We start from the raw sequence: 26,824 nt of genomic DNA, 5'->3' as shown, positions 1-26,824 counted from the left end.
GTTACACAGTGAGCATAACAGCGGTTACCGCTGGACCACTGTGGCATTCACATCAAGGCCGGATTGTTTACATCCGTCTTATACTTTATCATGTATTGTCCCTAAAACCTTACGCCATCGATCGGTTCGTAAAATCAGCATAATTGCCTGTTTTGTTTTTCAAGCTGGACCCATGTCAAATCCATAAATATATGGTAGGCTTAGGAAAGGCCATACGTCTAGCAAAATATCGAGTCATTAATCTAAGAGCACATATATCTTGTACATCTCTTAACCTCACAGCCATAACAAATTTGATAATTTCCGTGGACATTGTCTCTAGAAAACCTCGATCGAAAGTGGCCTACAAATAATCGATCATTTCACCTGTTAGTCATAATAACCGAGACTGGTATGCTCACAGTGTCTAGGTAAAACTTCTCTACTCTTTTCGGCCACTTTCCAGAGCTGATACCATACTGTTTGTCCAGAACATTTACCGATCTGTATCGTCACTTCCCCGGTATTCAATCAGTAGGTGTGAGTCATCCAGTCTTGCACTTACCTCTACCTGTTCAACCTTCATGAACAGGGTTCAAAAGGGACGCCATATCACGACGAAGTGTTCATCTCGTGGTACCAGTTACGGTGCAAATGAATGTTTGTACGGCGAAGCTTGCTGTTGGAGGAGCTAGACAATGTAGGACTTGCCACTAGGTCATCAGGAAATCTTCAAATGCCCTCCACTTGAGACCAAACGACTCCCTCTTGGTTGGCATCCTCCTGACACATGTCATCGCCTTTTTTTGTTGCAGCCAGAGCACCCCTATAATGGTAAACATTTTTTTCAATGATTAACGAAAACTGCGTGCCAGATACCTGCAATTCTGCACTGTTAAAAATTTTCGCCGTAAATTTACAAAGAGAACTTACTGGTTACAAATCATCCAGGAGTCATCGTGATTTCACGGATATCTTCGTAAATCTACGAGTACTTAAGTTAATTATTTTGAACATGAATCCGTGATAATTTTCATGGAAAAAGAACCAAACATTCAAAAACTTGTTCAGGCTACACCCATAACACTTTTCTTCATTCCACGTGTCTATTTACACCTTAATACAATTGAACCAGAAACTCGGACGTCGGAATTGATCGTAATTTCTACGAAGAACCGCAGTTATTTGGAATTAAGAAGTACTCTTTGTTGGTTTCGAGGTGAATTCTCCGTTGAAAGGTCCACAAAATTTACTGTAATTTCTAAACAGTGTGGACACCACAAGATGGCATCGCCCACCTGGACTAAACATGGTTCACAAGCCGGAGATAAAGGTGCAATCAGGCCGAGGAAGTACCGCGACACCTCCGAGGCTCGCAGACATCGGGCGTGCAGCAGTCAGCTGGCGGGCTGACGAGGCGCCGGGGTAGCGCGCGCTCCGTTGTCTGCACGACGGGGCGAAGAGTGCCACTCGAGCTCCCCGCCTCGCGGCCGCTAATTGGTCCTGCCTGAAGGCGGGGAGCCAATGGCCGACCCGCAGACGGACTGCAGTAGGTGCCGAGGAGCTGCTTTCTTTTTTTCCCTCGACGCCGCGCGGTCGGAGGAACGGCGCGGGAGAGACGGCGTCATCCAGCAGAATGGTGCGACCCGGCGGGCGGAACCTCCAGTTGTTTCACGTCCACCATTTACGTTCCGGGAGAGAGAGAGAGAGAGAGAGAGATTGATAGAAGGGGGAAAAAAAGGAGCCAGGAGGCTGGCGGGAAAAGGACAGGTGTGCAGGTTGAATGGGGGAAGAAAGGTATAGGCGCTGGAAGCTGAGGGGGGGAAGAATATTCCGTCCCATTTCGTACCCGCGCCTCGCCCCACTTGACTGGCATTCATCCGTCGCGACTCGCTTACCACGCCTCGGGAAAGGAAGCGTCACAATGCTGCCCGGGGAGGAGGGGTGAGTCGGGGAAATGGGGGAGGACCCTCCCTAATTATCGCTGGGGCGTCCGTGCAGCGCGGAGGCGCCACCGGAGGTGCCTATACCTCCGCAGTTATTTTCCTTTTTTTTTATTATTTCGCCCCGGCTCTTCCACCCCTGCTTCAATAGCGGCCCCGCCGCCCTGCACGCTACACACAGCGAGACAAAACCAGCCAATTAAACTCCGCGGGTCACATCGAGCGGCGCGGGCGCGCGTCTGGGTATTCCTTCCTCGGCAGAGAAGTTAATATCAGGCGGATCGGGCCAGCGGGAGAGAAGCACCAGCCCTTTGTGTTCCCCGGGACAGAATTTATTTGTGAAGGAGATCCCTCCTCCCCCCCCCCCTGCCGCCACCAGTACATCTCCTCACAGCCTGCGTTACTATCTCTCTCTCGCCTCATTTCCATGCCTCTTACTGAAAATTATTCCCTCGAGTAGGGCTGCAAATCAACCCACTCACTTTTAAAAGCAAATTTGAAAAGCCATTTTTTCTCGAGTGCACACTCAAATTGTTGGACTGAAGAAAACTGTTGCGAAGTTTAAAACGATAATGAATAAACCTAGGTAACGAGCCAGCTACTTATTGGAAATATTCGCTTTAATTGTGGTAATTGAAGTAAATAACACTTTTAATTATTATTTTTTGCCTGAAAGACACTACACTTTGAATAGTATAAGTACAAGCACAATAAAATCGTGAAATTTTCGCGTATTGGGTCTAATGCTGAAGTGCTATTCAGTTATCGTGACGCAGCTCTAGCAAGGCGGCAACTGAACCCCTCAGCCAATCACATCGCATATCGCCCGTGACGTTGATTCTGACGACGTCGCTGAATCTTAGCAACACTATTCGGAGCAACCAATCACGTGACGACATATAACAAGCACATATAGCACCACGATTTTTTTTTTGATAAGTTCAGCTGCGATAAAAGTAACCAACAGAAATTAGTGTCATGTATGGTGCGTTTTACATGATCTGTCAAATACGTGAATTTTCGCGTTATATCTAAAAAAAAAAAAAATGGTCGTTATTCACGAATTTTTTCCCTGCCAAAATAGTCTGCAATTCACTGTAACTTGTTATTTTTTTAGGCCGCGAGAAGCACACGTTACACGGTGTAGTCAGTTTAAGGCGAATCACATACGTTTTGTATTCCAGTATGTTTCCTCATTGGCTGAGTGAAGTGCAATACTAGATTCATTCGTCCATGAAACCCAGTAAATAGTTACCTGTATTTGTCGCGAAGAAAACAGCTTTATAATAATAATAGCAATAAGTTACATCCGCGCAGCCGTCAGCAAGCGAAGCCATCGCCTTATTTTGGCCGGGAAATTCAAGACGCGTTTGCCACCGCACTAAATGACTCTGATTCATGTGTGTACTTGGCAAAACGTAGAATTCTACAACTGGTTTTGCCGATGAAAGTGTGCTATGTAAATATTGCAGTTTTCGGGGATTCCTGTGCTACTAGTGATCTGTTGGTTATTCGTACATATTAGAAACTATAGCTAGCATTATGACAATGGTTCTCTTCAGTAAAAGAGTGATTTACAAAATATAATAAGCCTACATATATCGAGTATATTTTCCACTCGTCAACCACATTGTGGTGTTCGACGAAGGCAATGTATTTTTTCGCATCTTTATTGTTAAAAAATAAACACACATATTTGTAATTATTTAAGAATACTGTTACGAACGCAGACAGGACTGCGACGCGCGCCAGGTTCGGAGCTGGCTGGCGGCCCCGCACGGCTACTGACGCCACTGAAGGCATGCCACGCGTGCCTGGCCGGCTTACAAGGGTCCTCGCTACCCCCTCCCCCCTTCCCGCCTCAAGCCATTGTCAATGACCCTTTTAGCGGCCTAGGAATTCTGCGGGTTTCCCGAGGCCACCGCGCGGAGGGGCGCGAATAAACATCATCTTTCTGGACTTTCGGGGCGTCGGGTCGGCCCAAGGTGACGCGACACTTCCTACCCCCCTTCCCCCTTGTTGGTTCCAGAAAGACTGCAAAGAGTATAAAAGCAGCGACGATGGCCTCCGAGGGTTCGGAGAGTTTTGAGAGTAGGGAAGAATGTCTCCCCCTCGGGGAGTGATACTGGCGATACCCGTGCGATCAGAGAGAGGTAAAGAGCAGTGGCGGATCCAGGATTTTGGTTTGGGAGGGGCTTGACCCAGCTGAGGCTAGGCTTTATCAAGGCAAACACTAAAACAATAGTGGACCCAGAGGCTTTTTGGGGGGGGGGGACGCTTGAGCCCCTTAGCCCACCTCTGGATCCGCTACTGTAAAGAGGGCAAGTGGCCCTTGCTGAGCGAACCGGACCTATCAGGGTGCGACGAGGGATAGTTGAATACTATACTGTGGCGCGGCGTGGGTGAGTGTGCGAAGGAAGCGGATAGAAGCGGACAGAAGGGCGAGCCACTGTTGAGCCAAGCTCCAGTGGAAAGTGTTAATGTTTCAATGACCAGTGTAAGACTTATTGTTGTGGACAGAGATCTTGAGTGCAGTAATCAAATTAATGGTGTATACATGAGTAATAAATAAAACAGACCCAATTAATTAATTTATCCCTTAGAACCAAGTAGTTCTCCGCAAATAAATTGTAACAACATGTTTAATCAATAATTGTATTTATGGTGTGAAAATAATATATATCCCCATTTTCCCTAGCCTTCATGGCAAAGTTCTACACAGCTACCTAATCTTGCACGCTGTCGAGGCATCTACATATTACAGCTAAAAACTATGAATAACTGTATTTTTTCCTGGTAATTTTCTACATGTAATTAATTATTTTACAAGAAAATAGTGGAAATTTATTTTTAAAATATTTCAAAAAATAGTAAGCCTAGAGTGTAAATATTAAAAAATTATTTCTTCAAGAGGGGTTTAATTTTCAAAGATACAGCTATGAATTACTTATTGTATAATCATGATATATGCAAGTCAATTATCTTTATATTTTAAATTTAATTAGTTTATTAATAAATTGTTGTAACATTGTTTGAACATTTATTATATTCAATAAATATATACATCTAATGCACTATGAACCGAAGTGCATTATGATTTGGTGTTACAATAAGAGTGAGATATTGAGTAATAATACTTAAAGGTGTAAACTTATAATTGGACAAATATTGCTCCTGTTTTAAGATAATTAAGATATTGATTACACTCAGTAACTATGGAAAAACTAGCTGAAATACCCGGCGTTTCCCGGGCTGAACACAGGGTGTAGTTAGTAATTGTCTTCTTAAATTGAATGTCAAGTGTGAAAATTAATTTATATCACTTTCAGATCCCGACATACGTTGTTCTGCCAGTTTATAGTTATTTACCTGGTCTGTATGTAATTTATACTTTATAAAGCAATATAGAAAATAGCTGAAAAATAAGAGATGACTAATATTGAAAAGATTCCATTATCTAGCTAATGCTCAGCCTGCATTACAATGCCTCATTCAGTTTTGTTTTGTAATATGTTTGAAGTAGTTCCACATATACAAATCATATATCCATCTCTCTATCTACATCTATATACATCTATGTATCTCTCTATCTCTATTTATCTCTTTATATCTACATATATACTTCCCATTATCTCTATATATTCTATATATGTCTCTAAATAGCTCTATACATCTATAGGTATTATCTCTTTATCTAACCCATTTCATTCTCTATACCTCGCTCTATCTCAACTTATCTCTCCGTCTCTATCTCACTATATATATCACTCTATCTCTGTCTCTCTTTTATATTTAAATAAATTGTGTCATGCGTGCGCACCTATACAACAAAAACAGACGAAGTGCCGCTATATAAAATGAAATAAACACATTTTTTGAAACGATTCGTGCTCCAACTATTGAAAAATAGTTATACCGTCTCAGTAACCTTCATGGACATGCGCATAACAAATCACCAAAATTTCATCGCAATCGGATGAATGGTATAGGAACGCATACGGTAAAAACAAACGAAAATTAAAGACATGACAAACGCATCAAACGATGGTGCGTTTAAAATTCAAGGCAACTCTATCTATTGACGAAGTTAAGAACAAAACTGTTATTAGTGCCTTTATTTTGCTAGCCGCTGCGAGCTCCACTAAGCGGACTGGTCTCACCAAGGAGAAAAATATTCATTTGCCAGACCTTACTATGTGTATGATCGTGTGTCAGACATAGAGAAATGACACTCACTCACTATTTGTATGTCCATGACCTATGATTTCTTCTGTTATAAAATGAAATTATCACTTTTTCACTCCCTTAGGGATGGAATTTCATATTAATATGAGGTCTATGTGTTAATCCAGGTTATAAGCTAGCTGTAGGCCAAATTTCATTCAAATCCATTCAGTAGTTTTTACGTGAAAGAGTAACAAACTTACAAACTTTCGCTTTTATAATATTAGTAGGATGATAACTGTTATCTGAAAAACATATTTTTTGATGTATTGATGTATTTTTTTTTTTTTTAGCATTTAATGATATCTGTGTCGATTCAAAGACATTATATTCAAGTACCATGAATGTACTTGATCAACTTTTGTAACTTAAAACTAGCTAACTTTATACTTCATACCAAATACTTTAGCAGAAACAAAGTTGTTTTTTTATGGTTTCATTTGGATTGTCGTATTGGTAGGTAAATATAAAAAAAACCTTTTGCTGTAAAATAAAACACGCATACACGAAAAGTATTAATAATGTTTTATTTGTTAAGTACTTTCAAATACATGTTTGCAAATAACAAACCCTACACTACGTAAAATAATATATTTAAAAAACAACATGAAAATGTTAATGAAAAGGTTAAATCGGCCAACCAAATATTTATATGTCTTTACGTTTCTGGAATGATATTGCAATGGTGTTTCTTGCTACCATCGCATATTAAATGAAGAGTATAAAAATAGACCCATGGAATGAATAAATGCATATAAAATACGTTGGTTTGAAAAAAAAAAATTCCCTTTCTTTTTAGAACGATAGTAGGCTGAATACATTATTACGAGCTGAAACACCTGCACGGACGTTAGGCTCTCGGAAATGAAATAAATAACTAGTTGAGGCGAGGAAGGTTCCCGCACACAAAACACGTGTCATGTGCAAGCTGTTGGTCACTTGTAAAGGGCTACTGCAAGAAGGTGGTGTGTTGACGGGGTGATGTGTGATGTCTCTCAGAGCGACGTGATGTCTCTGACGGACGGAGGACAGCCCCGGGGCGCCGTGGCGCAGACACGCTCACTTCTTGTAGACGTAGCTCTCCGCTCCGCCGCGGCCGAACCCTGCAGCACACGTGGTACATTACCAGATTACAGGTGTCTGTACATTTGTGCGTTCCTGTCACCACGAAACGTTGTTCGCAGTTAGCACTGGGTTTCGGATTCTTACCTGGGCATGCATGCTATATACCTCCAATAGTTTAAGTTATCTGTAAACCTTTCCCCCTGAATAGCTCTCCAGTATTAACTGCGCACGCTAATTAGCACAATAAATCTATGTAAAGTCCAATTATTGAATATTCGATTATCTTTTCCATAGTTTTAAAACATATTATGCTTAAATGAAACAACAATTAAAATATAAAAAATTTCGTAAGTTCGATAAAAATTTTATTTGAATTTTTTTACTGCGTAAAACAACTGTTTGGGCTCGATTACCACTGATTTTCAAAGCCTGAATATTGGTGACCAGATTTTCTCTTATTAAAAACCGCTGATAAAGAATTGCATACTCCTCCCCCGATTACTATATTCTGGCTTTGAAAAAAAATACAGATCAAAGAGAGTACAAAATGTAAGGCGTAAAAGTGTAATATCCACCAGGCTTCCTCTGAAAAAAAAAAACCTTAGTCATCCGGGTGAATATGACAGTATTTTAAAACATTCATTGAAACAAATAAACATATAGTAACAACATATACATTAATTTTTCTCAATGTAAAGCCGATAAATATTTTGATTCGCGCCAAAACTAAAAACACTACACATAGAAAATGCTCTCATCAAATTTTTTTTACACGAAAATGCAAGCAGATAATATAATAATACCAATTATTAAAAATGTTCTGCAAATGTATTCTTTTAAAAATGCTATTAATTAGTTATAAGGGGTTTTATCTATTTTTATAGGCAGGAAAAATTTTCATTTTTAGAAACTTTTAGAAATGAAATCAGTACAATTAAACAAATTAATAAACAACAAAATAGTTTTTTTTTGTCAGTTTGCTAGATGCCACCCCTAAAAGGTGTAAAAGGGGTGTTTTGGTTTTAAGAAAAACATTCATTCTTCCAAATATATTAGATCTAAAGGTAAGAAGCTGAAGAGGCCCAGAGAACCTCTTCGTTTATTAGGCCTAAACGTCACGACGCCTCGCGCCTTCCCCTCCCCCCCTGCATCACCCTCCCCTCCTTCCCAATCCTGGGTCTGTGACGCAGCGTTTCTTTTCCCCTTCTCCCCGCGCTACGATGGTGGCGCCTCCAGTGGCAAGTCGATGTGTGACCGAGGCTCATCGCCTCTGGGCCTTTTTCACCTCTAGCTCTCGTTGGGGTCGGTTGTGCGTTCGATGGTGGTCGCCCACTCTCTCGTCTGGTCGGTAATGTATTTGGATGCTTTGATTGTCCGCGAGGTGACCGCGGAACTAGCGTAAAGTAAATCGTGTGTTGCCATAATCTAATTGTAACGTTCTTTTGGCTGTCACCTTCTGAAATTGTCTTTCGATCCTTTCATGGAAACACACGTCGCTTGCCGACCTGGGTGCTGCAAGATGGTTTTGCATTGCCATTCTTTCTGCCCTTTTTTTCCGTGCCCTTTGTAAAGTGTGGTTTTCATAAGCCTCCTGGCTGGTCACCCCATCCCCTATTTGAATACCCGGTATGGGGTTTCGATCGCAGGCTCTGCTGGTTCTGTCGCACGTGTACGAGACGTCTGTGTGCACGTCTTAAAGCCCGGGTTTTCTTGTTTTCGTGCAGCGTGCTTAATTTCTGGATACGTTTCCTTCCCCGACGGTCTAAATTTACGTTGGGCCATGCCATGCCGATTCCAACCTTCTAGAGGAGGAATGGGTCCGAGCGTAGGTGCTCACTTTAACTTGGTTCATTTATGCTCGCGTTTAACTCGCTCCGTGCTACCGATTGTGGCGCACGATGTACCTGTATAATCAGTAATTTGTTTTTTTTGTGCTTGTGCACTTTAACCTGTACTTATTTTTCCAAAGAATATATATGTACCTTTGTGTGTATAATGATACTTAATACACTAGTGTCATGTTCCTTGTAATCCCGTCTATTTGTATAATCTTTTGTGTACACCTATAAACTAGCTGCAACAGGTTCTACTAGAAGAACCCCCCCCCCCCCCCATCCTATATTGATTAGCAGGTTGAAGTATCCTTCAAAGCTAAGAATGAAAAAATGAATATAGGGAAACGAATTGTATTTTTATTTTTAAATTTTTCGAATTCGGCCTTTAAGAGGGTGACAGGGGATAAGTTTGGTTTTATTATTAAAACAATATCTCCAAAGCAAATCAAACGGAAGGCAAGAAACTGAGCTCGAATAACATTTATAATTTAACATTTATAACATTTATCTTACATGTATTTTATATTTTCCCGAGATTCGACTGCAAAGGGGGGGGAAAAGGGATTAAGTAAGGTTTTACGGTAAAATATGACAATTCTAAAGAAGATCAAGCTAAATTTAATTAATTGGCCATGGGTAATTTAATTATTATTTTTTTAGGGTGCTTTTACAGTTTTTTTCAAACTCGATCTCAAAAATAGTGAAAGGTCTGCATTCAGTACAACAGGGACAGACTGTCCAATTCTTTCCTTGTGGGTCAGGAGGTGCTTTACAGGCGATATGTTTTGAGTGATAAGTCGAAATTCTTATCCACAAAACTACAGCACAGATACTCCGGTCCTTTTAAGATATTAAAATTTCTGGGTCCTGTCACCTTTTTGTTGCACAATGATAAAGATGCTTTTAGGGTGAAGAAGGCAGATCTTAGACAAATCAAACCTTATTGTAAGCCTAGCTCTTGAAGTTATCTGAGCTATTATTGTTCTTTTTCTGATAAGTTTATGTTTGGTTATAGTTTTACCGCAGGCATTGAGCAGTTTTTCTAGCTGGGAAGTTGGAGCTTCTACCATTATTTATTTGTTGGTGCTTTTTCGTGTTTTTGGCCATTCTTGTGATTTCGTGATTTTTAAATTTTCTTTCTTCTCGGTTTTCCTTTTTTATAATCTTATTATCTGCTTTTTTATTATTTGCCTTTTATTTGTTTGGTGTTTGTCCAAGGGTTATACTTCTTTTCAGCTAGTGCTCAAATTTCCACATGCGTTTTATGTCAATTCATTTCTGCTTTGCACTAATTTTTTTGAGATGGGTGATATGTAACATCATCATGCCATTGGCATATTTTTGACGTGACAACGTCTAATAAATCGATGAACGCTGGCTGCACGCACGAAAGTGTCCCGTTACGCAGATTGTCCCGTTACATCGTGTCCCGTTACATCGTGTCCCGTTACGCTCATTGTACGTTTGCGCCGCATCTATCTCTCTTCCACTCGATTGGAACAACCATCGATTTGACTTTTTCGAGGCACATTAAACTTGAAACACTCCCATTCGTTTCCTACTTTTCCTATCATCGTCCTATCCTTAACAGAATAACACAGATTGGAAGAAGTTAAATAGCAAACATGTATAAATGTTATAGTTAAAATAATCTGTTCGTTAAAGTAATAAACATATTTGAATTAATGAGAGCAAATAAAATTACATTTATCAATTAAATTGTAGATTTCATTTCACTCCTTTGTATCCATACAAAATAGTGATAATTCAATAAAAATGATTCAATTTTATTCATAAAAGTATGCAATCATTTCATCAATGTTTTGTTATGACGTTGTCACGTTAAACTAACTATCGTCCGTATACCGACTTTACATACAACCATTTTTTTTCTTTGGTGTTTAATGCCGTTGTGTTAATTTTAAGGTATTTTAATTTCCCTTATTTTTATACAAAAACTTTGATTTATTGTTTTAATTTAATTTATTTTTACCTTAGAATTAAATTTTACCACTTTCCTTGCGCTTTTGTATACTAGTGCATTCTGTTAGTCTTCTATTTGTGAAGGATAGTTCATATTTGGATACAAACATGAAATTTGGCACAGGTTGTCTTTAACATGCCTTTGTGTAAAAAACATCGAGACACAACTTATAGTTGCCCCCAGAGCAGCCTGGGGGGGGGGGGATGGCATAGAAAAAAAAATTACTGCTGGGTAACTTATTTTTTTTTTGGTGTTGAAATAATAAAATAATGTTTTCCTGTGCAGAAGGGAAATAAATATGTGAAATACACGTTACTGTGCTACTTTGTGTTTTTATTGATTATGTGTGAGGATGTGAACATTAAATAGTATACTTATGTTTGTCAGGGCCGGCGCGTCCATATAGGCGAACTAGGCAACCGCCTAGGGCGCCAAGTAGCTGGGGGCGGCGCAGCACGACACATAACAGCTGATATAATATGTTTAACGATTATTGAAACTAGATGAAAATGAATTTTTGTAACGGTTTGGAATATTTATATTGATATAAGTAATTATTTAAAGTCCACGGTGACCTGTTTATGATTTGTAATAAGTAAAAATAAAACACAAGCCTTCTTACATTTGATTGTTGACAATATTAGGCTTACGTGATGTATTTTGAGGCAAGGAAATATTTTTGGGGTGTCCTGGGGGGGGGGGGGGGGGCATTAAGGTTTTTCGCCTAGGGCGCCAATTTACCTTGCATCGGCCCTGATGTTTGTCTACAGGTTTGTTTGAAAACTGAACTGGAACATGATGACATCCAAACGGAAACATAGTTTGGTAGAGGACTTAACGTCCATGCCTCCTGCTGTTGAATGGGATAGATGCATCATGTGTCAACAGGTCAGTGATCAAAAACTAGTGAATGCATCAGAAAATGGACTAATGTCGTTAGCTGAAGATCTGGAGGGATTCAGTACTCTCGGCGCTCTACCGAAGTGGGTTCTTTTCTCCCAATTTGATGAAGGAAGTGGTATAGCCGAAACATTTATTTCACATGGCACCAAATTTCATAAGGTTTGCAGAAACAAGTTTGATAAACAAAAGCTTAATCGAGTAAAATGCAAAAAAAAAAAAAAAAAAAATCCAATCAAGATTCCAGTGAGTCTATTTCGAAACGAGTGAAGAGGTCAGAAGCAAACTCTGTGGATATACGTAGAAGCTGTTTGTTTTGTGATGGAAGTGAGAAAAAAAACACTTGTATCAGCACAAACACTGGACATGGGACCAACAGTAAGGTTTTTGGCACTGGAACTTGAAGACAATAAAGTTTTGAAGAAATTTACATCCCTAGACTTTCTTGCTTTAGAGGCAAAATATCACAAAAAATGTTATGCAAGCTTCAGAAATCATGCTCGTCTAAAGGAACGCAACGAAGGAAGAAAGGAAGGGGGAGAGGCAGACGAGTGTCGTTTGGTATATGGTTCTACCCTAGCTCATATTGTTCAAAACATTGAAGAATTACAATTAAACAGTAATGCATCACCAGTGATAAAGTTGGCCACCATCACAAAAATTATGGAAGAAGAGATGGCACAGCTTGGAATAGAAGGCTATCATGTCAACAGGACTAGACTAAAAGAAGAACTAATTTCGTATGCTTGGCACATTTTACTGCTAGTATTGTAGATGGTGCCGCCTTTGTGCATTGGCTCCATCCTTCTTCATCAAAGACTTTCGTCGACTTCACGCACAAGGTTTTCCTTCCAACTGTGAAAGATCGCCTCCAGCATGTAGAAAGACGACATAATCTTTGATCGATACATAGAAGGCAGCCTTAAATCCGATACAAGATCAAAACGAGGTAGTGGACAAAAAGTTATTATGAAGCCCAGTACACCTTTTCCGAAGACATTCAACAAATTTCTTCTTGATGATGACAACAAAAAACAACTGTTTCATCTTCTTGCTACAGCGTTAAAAACATGTGAAATAGGTAAAAAAAAACTTCTAGTATGCAGTGACGAAGATCAAGTTACGAGCTCTGGCAACGTAACATTCAACAGTGAAGGTGTTGCACCATGCAATCATGAGGAGGCTGACAGTAGACTTCTATTACATGTGAAAAACTGTGTTGAGGCTGGCCATAAGAATGTTGCTCTTGTTACAGTGGATTCGGATGTGGTAGTTATTGCAGCAGCTGCCTTGTCGGAGTTAAAATCAATGGGTTTGCAAAACCTTTGGTAAGAACAAAACATATTTCTCATTAAGTGTGTTCTTAGAAAATATTCCAAATGATATCAGAACAGCTTTACCATTCTTTCACGCACACACAGGGTGTGACATCGTCTCGGCTTTTTATGGGATTGGAAAACAGAGGGCCTGGAATATTTGGAAAAGAGTGCCAGATATTACACCAGTCTGCAATCGCTTGTCAATCTCTATAGAAATTCAAGAACCAGATTTCAACATGATCGCATGGTTCACAATTCTTCTGTACGACACGACTATCACCGCAAAAAAGTGTAAATGAATGCCGCAGGATTTTGTTCACAAAAAAAAAAATCCCGATCGATCGAGAATATCCCACCGACAGAAGACGCTTTATGGCTACATGTGAAGCGTGCGATGCTGCAGGCGGTGATTTGGAATCAGTGCCTTCAACGTCAATTGAAAGTTACAGAAATTACATTTTTTGGATGGAAAAGGAAATCCTCTTCGGGATATGAACCAATTTGGACAACTATTCCAAGTTTCAAAAGAAGATTCTCAGTTGATTTGTTGCCACTGCAAAACCATGTGTTCAAGGAACTTCAAGTGTGAGAAAAACCGTCTTCCCTGTACTTCATTATGTGCCTGCGACGGACAATGTGCAACTTAAACCAGCTTTTATGAAGTGGAAGATCCGCGATTTAAAATAGAACTCTGACTCCATGCTCTGATCGAACATAAATGTGAACAAAATATTTGCTAAATGAGTAATTAATTGCAAGTAGGATCAGTTGATCTGTGAACAATGTGCCAATACCTCATATATGAATTGCTACATATATTTCAGTTCATCATTAATCTCCATATTCTGAACATATTAATGTTAATTCACAGTTATTATTGGAAATAAATAATGCATTTTAATTTATTTTTAATGTTATGACTAGAAACAAAGATCTAAAAACATTTTTCCTCACTTTCAATGCCATACCTTTTATTTATGAGCTACAGTATTTACAGTATCGTACTTTTTGTAGTATTTTAATGTTCTTAGCATTTTAAAGTTCAATTTTGTTGCCTAACGACTCGTTAAATGAAAAAAAACTCTTAGAGACCTTTCTTAATGAAAATTTTATGATGCATATTTTTTACTTGAAATATTTTTTTGATAAAAAGTACTACTTTTGATCAATCATAAAAAAACTCTTTTTTTCATTGACATATTCACCCCTCTTTCCCCTCTGGGCGATACGCGAGTTGTGTCTCGATTGTTTTTAAATAAGACTATGCCCAAGATAGTCCTGTCAAAATTTCATGCTGGTATCCGAATATGAACTATCAAAAGACTAACAGAACGCACTATACCTAAGGTTGGCTATAGCACTGGCAGGTGCTAAAAGATTTATATTTTGTAATTTGAACTAGTGTGTAAGTTTATAATTTTATATATCAGTCTTTTGTAATATATATATTATTTTTTATAAATATCTGTGTTGGGTGCAGATCAATGTTTGATTATGTATTCTACGCGCGAGACCTTTGGTTCGAATCTTCATCGTATGACATGCGACACTAGCGCTCGTGTGCAGAGGTGGCAAAAGGGAGAGATGGGAACTGGGAGTCGAATAGCGCCGTTCGGACTGTACACATCGGTGTCCGCGCGCGGAACTTCGCGTGGCGCGAGTAGACACGTTTCACTGCGCGTGCCTCATGGAATGCGTTAGACGGTTTTGGAGCTGCACGGTGGTTTATGGTGCCAGCGCATCGGCAATTCACGAGGTGGTGCGCGTATTTTTCGCCTGTGTACTGGTGATGCAGTTAAGTAAGGGCCAAGTGGACTTCGCCATGGTTCTACTCGTAGACGTGCTAAACAAGGATCGTGAAGAGTGTGGGCGTAAGAAGAAGGGGGGACCATGCTGCGGTTCGTAAGAACGCTCCACACCACGCCGACAGCCCTGGACTACAAGTAAGTGGATCGCCATTTACAAACCTTGCTCCGGCCTTCGCGCCGCAGCTTATCCATGCGCTTGCCCCTTTCGACTGTTTGAATGCTCCGTCAGTGACGACACCTGTGCCTGAACGTCTTTAACATTAATCACAGAACTGTCTGCATAGTGCAGGACTGTGTACGAATTCTACTTTTTTTTTTTTTTTTTGCGAAAAACGGTTTTTAAATTTCTTTTGCTGGCCAGCTTAATGTCTCTGTAGAATTTATACTGCTATTTTTTTTGCGTGTCTTCGTCCCAGGACTCTTATTAGCTATTAATGAAACGTTTTCATATTTCATAATGAAATTACTTCTAATGTGGTTAATTTCACGTAGTTATTATTCTCTGTTCTGTGCTTTAATATTGGGGTCACCTTTCTTTTTGATAGAGAAATCACGCGGGTGATAAATTTTTGTCTTAATAAAATTTTTATTTAACTTTGTCATATTTTATATGTAATTAAATTATTTTTGATTATTCATGTGCTTTTACATTACCATGCTCATAGCTAACTGTGTGGAACAGTAGCGAGATTTTTTTTTTACCCTCAAGAGGATGCGATTGGCCTAGGCGGTAGGGGTTAAAGCAGATGGTATTGAAGGCAGGCGGTACTAAAGGATGCGACTAGTCAGGTGGTAGTGGTTCAAGCAGACGTTAGTGGAGGCAGGTATGGTAGTAGGGGATGAGACTGTCCAGGCGGTATGGTATAAAACAGACGATAGTGGAGGCAAGTGGTAGTAGAGGATGCGACTTGCCAGGCGGTATAGGAGATAAATCAGACGATAGTGGAGGCAGGTGGTAGTAGAGGATGAGACTGGCAAGGCGGTATGGAATAAAACAGACGAGGTGGTAGTAAAGAATGAGACTGGCTAGGTGGTAGGGGATAAAGCAGATGGTAGTTACGGCAGGTGGTAGGAGATGAAGCAGACGATAGTGGAGGCAGGTGGTAGTAGAGGATGAGACTTGCCAGGCGGTAGGAGATCAATCAGACGGTAGTTGAGGCAGGTGGTAATAAAGAATGAGACTGGCTAGGTGGTAGGGGATAAAGCAGATGGTAGTTACGGCAGGTGGTAGGAGATGAAGCAGACGATAGTGGAGGCAGGTGGTAGTAGAGGATGCGACTTGCCAGGCGGTATAGGAGATAAATCAGACGGTAGTTCAGGCAGGTGGTAGTAAAGAATGAGACTGGCTAGGTGGTAGGGGATAAAGCAGATGATAGTTACGGCAGGTGGTAGGTGATGAAGCAGACGATAGTGGAGGCAGGTGGTAGTAGAGGACGAGACTGGCAAGGCGGGTAAACTGGAGGCAGGCAGACGGCCGACAGTCGCGGACACGCACCGCCTGGGCCGAAGAGCGCGGCGTAGCAGGGCTGGTTGCAGTAGGGCTTGCCCTCGTGCTCCGCGTGTCCGCCGGGCGTCAGCGTCTTGTTGCACTTCTCGCAGCGCAGGCAGGCCGAGTGCCAGTCCTTGCCGAGGGACGTCTTCCGCTCGGCTGCAACACAGAGAGAGGGCCTAGCTCCAGGGGACGCCCACCAACCACTCAACAAGTTGCAACATGTTATATAACTTCTCTCTAACTTGACAATTCTGTCACATGACATATTACATTTTATTTATATTTTCGTCATTACTTTCATTTAAGGGCTATCTATTAGATTTTATCTCAGTGCCTCCTTTGCATGTTTTTTTTGCGACCGATATTTTCAACATATTTACTTAGAATAATATCATGGGTGTAGATTTACGCGCCTTTTTACACCCATGATATTACACTAAGTAAATATATATATAAACTATATATACACATACACACATATATATATTCTCGTAGTGATCATAGATTCTACTTATAATTAGATACATGCATTTCGCGGAAAATTCTGGCTAGTGGTCAGACCTGAACACAATTTCTCAAATGCAATTATTGAGAAATTTATTTTGCAATGCATCTTCGCACTTGACTGAGCCAATGTCTAGCAGGTTCTACTACTGAATGTTCGTAACTTGTCTGAACAGCAAGAAGAAGCTAGATTGTTTTAAAAAAATTATCCAGAAACACAGAAAAAAAGTTTCTGTACTTTTACAAAAGATTCCTTTGGAAAACAGTTGCCAAGATATAGTTTGCAATACTACAAGAAATATATTGCAATTTTGTACAAAACATGACTAAAGTTATTTTTGCGTACATGAAATTCCTTTTTTCGAGGTAATACTGAATATTTCTTATTAAGATTGACGCATAATTTTATTTTTTAGCTGACGTTTAATTCAATCATAATTATTTAAACCAAGGAAATACAATAGAATATTCAATAATTGGACTTTATTTTGTTTTATTATGCTTGTTAATGTGCGCAGTTAATACTGGAAAGCCATTCAGGGAACGGTTTACAAAAAAAAAACCCCTTAAACTATTGGAGGTAGGCCTACTGTGAGAACACGAAGAGTAAATTCCCGGGATAGAACCCGAACCCAGTCATAATTATTGCGAACTCTATTTTGTAGTGATAGGTACGCCTGTTTTCAAGTAAATGTGCAAATTTACAAAATATATATCTGTAATTTTAAATGAACCTTTCTGCTCCATTTACAAAAAAAAATTAAAATTACTCGTAAAAAATTGCTCGTTTTCGCGAGCACAAGGGTACGCGCTATCTGTAATTTACTCGACAACACGTATTGTTCAGGTCAATCGGTAGGAGGAGGAGGAGGGAGGTTCCCTACGTCTTTCTTATTCCATCAACTCGAGGAAGGCGGAGAGAAATGAAATCTCACAGATCCCGAGTATTCCCCAAAAAAGCTTTGAAGCATGATTCGTGCTTGAGAGGATGTGGCCAATTCCGCCGGCAGCGACGCAGGGAGGTAATAATGAGGCGCGGCTTGGGAGGCCATTAGCTGATGAGCGCGTGAAGAAGGCCAGGGGGGATAATCTGCTACAGCGCATTACGTGAAGAGCGGGGCCCGCATTTAGTGGATGTCAACTCTCAGGGAGGAGAGGCATCACGAGTGTAGAGGTCCCCCCCCCCCCTTTTTTTTTTTTTTTTTGGAAAGTGCTGCAGGACTTTGTTGTTGCTGTTGTTGTTCGATGCTCGCACGAACGAGCGGGAAAGAGGTCGTAATCCGGTAACACTTGCAGACCTCACGAAACTGCCCGAGGAATCTCGTGCCCACACAAGTCTGACGGCACGTTCTCCTGATTCGCGGTAACGTGACAGGGACAGCAAATTTCCGCTTAGAGGAAATTTTCAACATGCGTATGATAGAAACAAATGTGTCAATTTTTTCTGAGGAATAAATTCTCCTAGACAGTAACGGTTTTATTAAAAAAAAAGAGGTGATATTAGTTTTTTTTAAAAAACAAACTTACTAAAATGTTGAGTTTGAAATTTTTTAAATTCTAAGCGTGTATTGTTTTGAGTGATTAATTGCACACACACGCCAGCCTAAAGTTCAAAAGCTTTTGTTTGCTCTGCCAACGTTTGCTTTTGCATTGGCTGATTCCTTAGCGAGAAACGTTTTTTTTTTGTTCTTGTTGATCGGCACTATCTGATTCGCTTACTTCTCTCCTGGCCGGAAATCTTTGGCTCACGGTCGCAAATAACTTAGATCCACTCATGAACACAGTCAGTATATGAGCATAAAGGTTTTCATTCTAGCATGCCCCCAAGTTAATCCGCGAAATTTCTGTTCCTTCTACCCATACAGCTTTAACGTTTCAGACATAATTTATAACATTTCTTGTATGGAACATTATAATGTATCCACAAAATTAAATAAACATACGAAGCAGTTTTGATGTATAGGTATTTTAATTGCTTTAAATCGTCTTGTAGTCAGCAATTAATTATGAATTTTTTTCAAAGTACCTACAGGAAATAATAATAATAAAATAAAAATACAATATTAATGTTAGGTCTAGGAAGCTTGTAATTTATGCCTTACCAAGTTCAACGACTTTAACTGATGAAACCAAATCAGTTTCAATTTTACCAAGAAAATCTTTGATTAAAAACGATATATGAGGTTTTACGAAATCTTGTTAGCTCATGAGCAAAAGAAATTTCAAAGCTCTGCCGACTATGTTTAAGATTAAATTCAGTAGTCTATGTATAACATTATGGCTTAATTAAGTTTTAAAAGTCAAAATATTGGAAAAGATATAGGAATAAAGAAGTGAGAGGAAGGATAGGAAAGCATAACACAACAAAAACATCACAAACATTTTTTTTTTATATTAATAGATGTATTGTTTCAAAAATGAAATCAGCTGGACATCAAACTTTATTAAAAGCAATTTGGAGCTTCCGAAATATTATTTCATCCTGACGAATCGTGAAAGGAATTTAGTAAAAAAAAATTAAGGCGCGAAAGACAAGTCCACCGCAATGGAGGGAGAAAAAAATCTCCGTTTCACCCCGAACTCCCTTCAGGAACCGGCATGAGTAATAATAACGCGGGATCCATAAAGAGCAATAAGGGAAGGCAAAAGAAAAAATTAGGGCGATGTTTTCGCTTCGCCAGGCACAAGCCAAGGCAAGAGAATGCGCGCTTGGAGCAACCAGCTTCAATTCCCCTCCCCCCCAAACCAACTATCACCCGCGCCCTATCCTCACTCCTCCACAGAGAAAAATAGCAGGAATAAGCAAGAGTTACCCCCCTCCCCCAATTCTTTCTCTTTTTCCAACCCATCATCGCCAACCACGCTTCCGCCGGGGCATTGTTGCATCAGCAACAAAGGACCGAAGGAAACGAAGACGAAAGGGAAGGGGGAGGAGCAGAGAGAAAGAGGCAGGAATGAAAGAAACGAGGCCGGGAAAATCGGAGCCAATAAATGGCCAGGATGTAGGACGTATTCCACAGCGAGTGCGCCGCTGCGCGCTGCCTCTCCTCCTAATTAAAAAAAAAAGTATATATATATATCTATATACGTACGTGCGCCTCGATTCGATTGCTTAATACCGACTTTCGTCAGAGCGCGCTACTGACCGTGCAAAAAACGTGCGCACACCAAGCAAAGTTGCAGAAGGACAATAGCCGTTTAAGGGTTGGTGGTAGGATTTTGCGGCCGTTTCTGTTGGAGGAGTCTTGGCTTCCGGGTTGGGACAGTGCCTTGGTGTCTGCTCTAATCAATTTTATGGCCTATTTCTCAGCAGGCATCTTCAGGGTGATGCCCCGAACACTAGAGGAAACTGAACGAGAAAAAAAAGTTTAACAGATTTATGTATTTTTCGCGAAACGATTGAGAGACTAGCTTTGTCATCGTCTGTGTTTCATGATCGGTTGGGTTTCTTTCAGCGATCGGCACACAATCACAGCCATTCAGCGCGGAAGCAAATGCGTCCTGAATAATGACCCGTGGCCGACTAAGGCAATGGCTTACACAGTAGACGACCCGACGTGGACCTCATTACAGTCCAACGAGTGTTCAGATTTTTTTTTTAATGTATAATATCTTATCTCTCGGTATACGGTATTTGGTAGAAGTAGTTTCGGGAATGGAACGGAAATGTGTAACCAAGATGCTGCCATCTGTGGTGGATGGCGCGAATCAAGAACTCAAAGCCAAGGGGGAACTTAATAGTTTTAACTGTTTAATGCATTTTAACAAGATGGGCAATAATTTAGTAAAACTACTTGTCGAAAATCAGTTCCAACGCCGGGGTTAAGTATTTTTTCAAATATTTTTCGCTTTTATCGAAGCCGTTTCATTATATAGTTGGAAATTTCGGTCTACTAATCAAATGATTCAATAATCGAAGTAGCTGCTCCGGCAGCGAATTCTAGCGGCGGTTGCGAAAACTACGCGTGATTCACGTCCATAAATGTAGTTGAAAACACAATTTGCGTATATTTATCACGCTCGGCATTATTTTAAAGAATTCTACGTTGAAGTGTTGTGCCCAAGTTTCGTTTTATAAGTGTATTTGCAATATGAGAGCACTTGAATTTGTTCGTTACCGAGGTTATATGTTACACAACTCTGGCTAGTACTGAAAGACTCGCTCCAATGTTTTTTAATCCCCCGCAATTAATACCTGACCCTTGTTACCTATAAATGAAATATCTGCCAGTAATCACATATCCTAGACTTTTCCCTCGTGTGGTTTTGTGACTCATACAAAGAGGCCGTTAGCAGCAAATTGTAGAGGAGTTGGGGTCTGCACAACTGGCGATGTATCTTCTCAAATCTGCCTTGAGTTGTTTGGAGTGGTTACGAGAAAATGACATTGGAATGGCTTCATCTGCATTAGAACCTCAATCCTCCCGGATGCGAATGGCGAAGGATTTCATCCTTATATTGCAGTAAGCATTTAAATGGGCATTCGCTCTCTCTTTCCAATGCACAATTCCTACCATTAGCGCTATCCTTATTTCTGTGTGCTCTGTTGACAGGCATACACCAGTAAGCGAAAACGTTTTAGACACAACTTTGTAATGCACTGAAATTGATTAAAAATATAACTTAAACATTATATTTTCTAAAATAAAACGGGGAAATAAAGTTGCCTGTTTTATTTCATAAAGAGCTTCATCTAATAATATTCATTATTTATTTACACGCTATTTTTTCAAAAGTTTTTCCTAATAAGTTTTTATGTAATTTAAAACTGAAACTTTAAGCTCAGTTGAGCATAGCACATAATTATATGGAATCCCTTGTCTTTGAAAGATTTGTGCAATGGGAGGGCATGACTTGATGTAAGTTTTTGGACTAACGCCATTGCTAAATTAGCAATGGCGTATGTCCAAAAACTTACATCAAGTCATGGAATCCCTTGTTATTAATAGTGACTGTCTGCTGCAAATAGTTTCTTCTGTGAAATAATAATTTTTGTAGAGCATTAATTTTTTTTTAATTAAAAATTTTATCTGATTTTTTGAAAGGGAAACAGAAGTCGATTCAAAAATGTTCCGAATGTCTTAAATGTACTTTAACACACATCGTAATAGGACAATTAGCATTGGCGAAGCGCAAGGAACTTTACTGCTCTCTAGCTATCTTCCACTCCACGCCGTTAGATGCCACTACTGTAACTTGTCTTACGCACTTAAAACACATATTGTACCAAAACGTAGGTACACTCCACGCCGCCTGGTTCGTTGATATCACTTGTCCCATATGTACCCAACTACAATTTTTGATTAGATGCTATTCAATTGTAGATATTCAACGTTTCTCTATGAATTACATCGATTAATATTTGTAAGATATTTGGGATATGGAGTAAATAATCCGGCATGTTATTCACAACACGATCACATACCTACCGTAAATCTCGACGTACCTACATCTGATCAGTGAAACAAAAATTGCTGTTGTACCTATTAACGCTCGCTGACTCTGGCGAAAGATAATCCTACACGTAAACTCGTGAACGCATGTTGAAAAAAAAAAAAAATATATATATATATATATATATATATATATATACTCACAAGTACACAAGCAGGCGAGTACCGACACAATGCACGCAGCTCCATTGTTCCAAGTTTCAACTACAGTGAGCAGCGTACTTCACTTTCTCTCTCCGCGCACCCCCGCGCGATCGCCCGCAAGAGAGAGAGAAAGAGAGAGAGAGAGAGAGAGAGAGAGAGAGAGAGAGAGAGAGAGAGAGAGAGAGAGAGAGGAACTAATCGGGATCGGGTAAGTTCGGCGGGCCGCGAACAAGGCCGAGCGCAGACAGAGCTCGGCTACGCGACCTCCGGGTCGCTCATGCTTGCCTGATACTCAGACCGCGCGGGGGGCACACTCAAAAGCACCTTCGACGAAACAAAAACAGGGGCAAACAGACGGAGTGGATGAAAAAAAAGAACAACCTGAATGGATGTAGGGGTGTATATATACTTCTTTTTTTTTATTAGTTCCACGTCACGTGAGCTTGCAACAGTCGGATGCTACGCCGCCAAGGCTAATTATTCCTCGCGCAACCCCATCTCGTTCGTCATCCCTTTCTTTCTTCCTGCACACGGAAAGAAAAATGTTCGAATGAGTCATCGTCATCATCTCGATTCGTAATCCCGAATAGACGAGCGAACCGCAGACAGATCTCTGTCATGCAGTCTGCTAAGCAGAAGACGTCGCATGCATGCACTTACGTGGTTCGCGGTAGAGTTGTTGCACTGAATGCGAGGAAATATTTTAAACATCGGGGATGTTCGCGGTTCATCCCTGCACCGTCGGAACGTGGAGAGGGGGGGGGGGGGGGGGAATAATTAAATAAAAACTCACACGTGTTGTTGCAAATTCGTAAAGTACTCTGAATTTTTTTTTAGAAAATTTGCTTTTATTTCTAATGTTTCTTTATACGCGTGATTGAAAAATTAAATTATTGCGCAATTATATTAAGTTCTTAGAACAAAATGTAATACAGTATGACCCTAAAATTTCTGCTTGCGTTGAGCGATACAGTGTGAGCGTTCTGAAACTGTGGTTGCACATTATTGCTCACATGGTTTTACAGTCTTCAAGATCATTTTCCCAAACAGTCGCTACAGAATATTTTTGTATCAACCACGTCTTGGAAAATAATATATAGAACAACTGCGATCGCATACACAGCTAGCTGAATTTCGATGTGAGTACCTCCAATTACAATCTAAAGTAGAAACACATGTATTGATTATTAGCTTAATTAATTTAACATACTTGATATAAAATGTAAACCTGAAACGATTTAAGCTATTGTGGATTGGAGTGGATACGTTATTCAATGAGCATGTGCAAGTACGAGTGTTCAAATGTTAATATATTAGATAAGTAGGGACCGGAACAATTCGCGAATTCAATGACCAACAGGATAGACCCCAAGATTCTCTATGCACTCGGACAAATTACATCTGCTCATTGGCTACTGACTCGTGACATCTATTAACTAGAATGCTTTTGATTCGATACTTCTTTCGTTGAGGATTATTCATTGGCTCTGATTCCTTCAACCTGTGGTCCAATCACTGCAGTTGCAAAAGGTTAAACACATTTGGATTCTAGCATATCGCGAAATGAAACCGCGAATTTTTCCGGTCTCTATAGATAAGTAATTGATATCTGCGTCGGTTAGAGATATCTTGCGCGCACCTTAGAGTTGGTAGCTGCATTGAATATATATAATGTATAGAAGTCGCGAGCCCAGGTTAAATTTTCTGTCCGGTTTCTTAGAAGAATTGTTGTAGTTCCAAGCTCCGCCGCTGTGATCGCTTTCATCGCTGGGTATCGGCTGTATACGCCCCTGGCGGTATTTGGCAGAACTAGGTTAACCAGCCCAGTCGTGACATCATCCTTCACCCCCCCCCCCCCCTTGAAAATCCCAGACCAACGATTCAAATTACCCGGCAGGTCTTATCAACATCGTTAGGCGACCTTGAAGAGGAGCTTCCCTTACCGTCGTTTGAGAATGATGAAATCCCAAAAGAAGCTAGCCACGGAAATCACTGAATGATGGGATTCTGTACCCGAGTGAAGTGAAAATTAGCTATTAAAACTTTGTATTGGGCCAATAGTCAGTGTTACGTTCAAAATATGGTTTTATTTTAAAAGTAAAATACTTATTTAAACTATATTTCGCGTTTGTGCAAATTTACTTTTAGATATTGGCAAGGAAAATCAACATACCTTAAACAACCTTCTCTTATTCAACGTTATCTATTAAGTAGTAAAAGGGGTAGATATTATTTTTAAAAATAAAAAAAAAATTATATAACCCACTAAATCAGTATTGGCAAGATATATATAAATTCAATATTAAAATACGCACATTAAAAATTTTTGTAATTAACTTTTTTCTGTAATAAAAATTCAGGATGATTTTGGTTTAATTGGTTTACGTATATTGCTATATTTTCTAAATCACATAGAAAAGGGAAAACAGTGCATCAGTGAAAATTCAAAAATTTAGTTTAAGTAATACTAGCCATACCAAAAGATCAATATGCGAGATAAGAAATTTGGTAACTGCTCTACATTTCAAATAAAAATGCACTGGTTTCATGAATACTGAAATGTATGCGTAATAAGGCATATTATGTTATTATACTAAGCATGACTATAACTAAAAAAATTACAGTAATTTAAAACGATGGCATTCTTAACATACAATAAGTGCGCGAGTCTTAGTTTATTTTTTAATTGGCTTCTTCGTCAGATGGAAAAGAGTTAAGATTTCATCAAGGAAAAATATATTCTCAAAGTCACTAAACCGGGAGATAGAAAATAAGGTAGGTACTTAATTTTAAATAAAAGTTAAAATAGACTTACGCTAAACCAATTAAAAATAAGTCGTAAAAATATTTTTATTTATTAAATATGTTCTATACTTGACAGTTCTTTGTGTATAATTCTTCAAAAATATTTGAAATTTAATACATATTTTCTTAAAATGGTAGAATATCAGCAATACCCGGAAATTACGTGAGCAAAGCCACGGGTTATTAGATACACTTTTATTATAAAATAAAAACAATTATGCATTTGTAGTTCACGAATGTGATATTTTGTTTATTGCTTCACAACATTCATTTGCCAGTCTCAAATTTCATTGTACCACTTGTCAGAAATGTCACCAAAAATGAGAGATAGTTTTTTTTGACGAATTTCAATTACGAGGAAACCTTTCGCAAGACTTTTTTCTTCGCAGTAGTCACTGGGACACCATTAATTTAAATCCACTAAGATAATAAAATTGTATGTATAATGATTTGTTTTTGTATATTTATATAACTTTCCAACCAATTTTTAATGATTTTCATGTGAATAAAAACTTGTAAAGCAATTTAATTAACTGTGTCATAATACTTCTGATTAGATGGAAATACAAACTTTTCATCAGTAATATACGATGATAAAAATATTTATTATTGTAAAATAATATTCACTGTTCAAATGCAAATTTAAATAGATTATTCATACATGTTTCCTGCTAATTAATGGTTTAAAATAATAATTTTTTAATATAAAATCATTTTTCTCTTGTGTTAAAATGGGTTGCTAAAATGAGGAATTATAAATATGTCACTTACTAAGTCCGTGCACAGATTTACACAAAACAGCAATGTAAATAATCTTTTTTGGTAGTTTCTAATTTTGTGCCCTGGATAACATGAATTTGGTTTAATTCATACCAAAGTGAATTTTTTGAACAACTTAAATTGATGTCATAAACAAATATTTATTTTATATTAAAAATCCACAAACAGTTTTTAAAATATAATATTTATCACGCCAGATGGAATAATAAACAAAAAATAGCTCTTATATGTTGTCTGTGTTTAAAGAATTGTATTATATTTCATGGAAATAATATTTACCTTTCGGTTATTAAAAGAAAATATATTTGTATTCAAAATACTTGCGCATCGTTTTTACGAGCATAAAGGCCGGGATACATTCGCAATAGCACGCAAACAGCACACAGATAGCACACACGCACAGAGATAGCACAGAGCTTGATGCTACATTCACGCACAACACAACACAAAATAATACCGGAAGCATTCAAAAAAGTTTTTTAAATGTAAAACTCCCGTTCACAATTTTGGTCACTGAAGTTGGCATACGTGACGTTTGTTTAGATTCGTGTGTTGTTATTGTGGTACGGTTTTCGTTAAACCCAGAAAT

General features: G+C 39.1%; 1 protein-coding gene across 2 annotated transcripts in view; it reads right to left on the bottom strand.

Annotated features, from left to right (window-relative positions):
* Nucleotides 1–6,650: 6,650 nt before the first annotated feature.
* The window catches only part of LOC134533101 (cysteine-rich protein 1-like), a 45,157-nt gene continuing 24,983 nt past the window's right edge, over nucleotides 6,651–26,824 (bottom strand). Inside the window, exons 2-3 of one of the 2 annotated variants that reach the window (XM_063370344.1) lie at nucleotides 16,553–16,705; nucleotides 6,651–7,249 (exon numbers count right to left, since the gene is read on the bottom strand). In XM_063370344.1, coding sequence (XP_063226414.1) covers nucleotides 7,206–7,249; nucleotides 16,553–16,705 — 197 coding nt within the window. In that variant the 3' untranslated portion in view covers nucleotides 6,651–7,205. Of the gene's footprint in view, nucleotides 7,250–15,588; nucleotides 16,706–26,824 lie in introns of those variants that run through there. The other variant, XM_063370343.1, reaches the window with a different exon arrangement.

This window comes from Bacillus rossius, chromosome 6 (assembly GCF_032445375.1).
Source record: "Bacillus rossius redtenbacheri isolate Brsri chromosome 6, Brsri_v3, whole genome shotgun sequence".
NCBI lineage: Eukaryota > Metazoa > Arthropoda > Insecta > Phasmatodea > Bacillidae > Bacillus > Bacillus rossius.
Note: the sequence above shows the minus strand (reverse complement) of the source record. Positions and strands in the feature narration are given on the sequence as shown.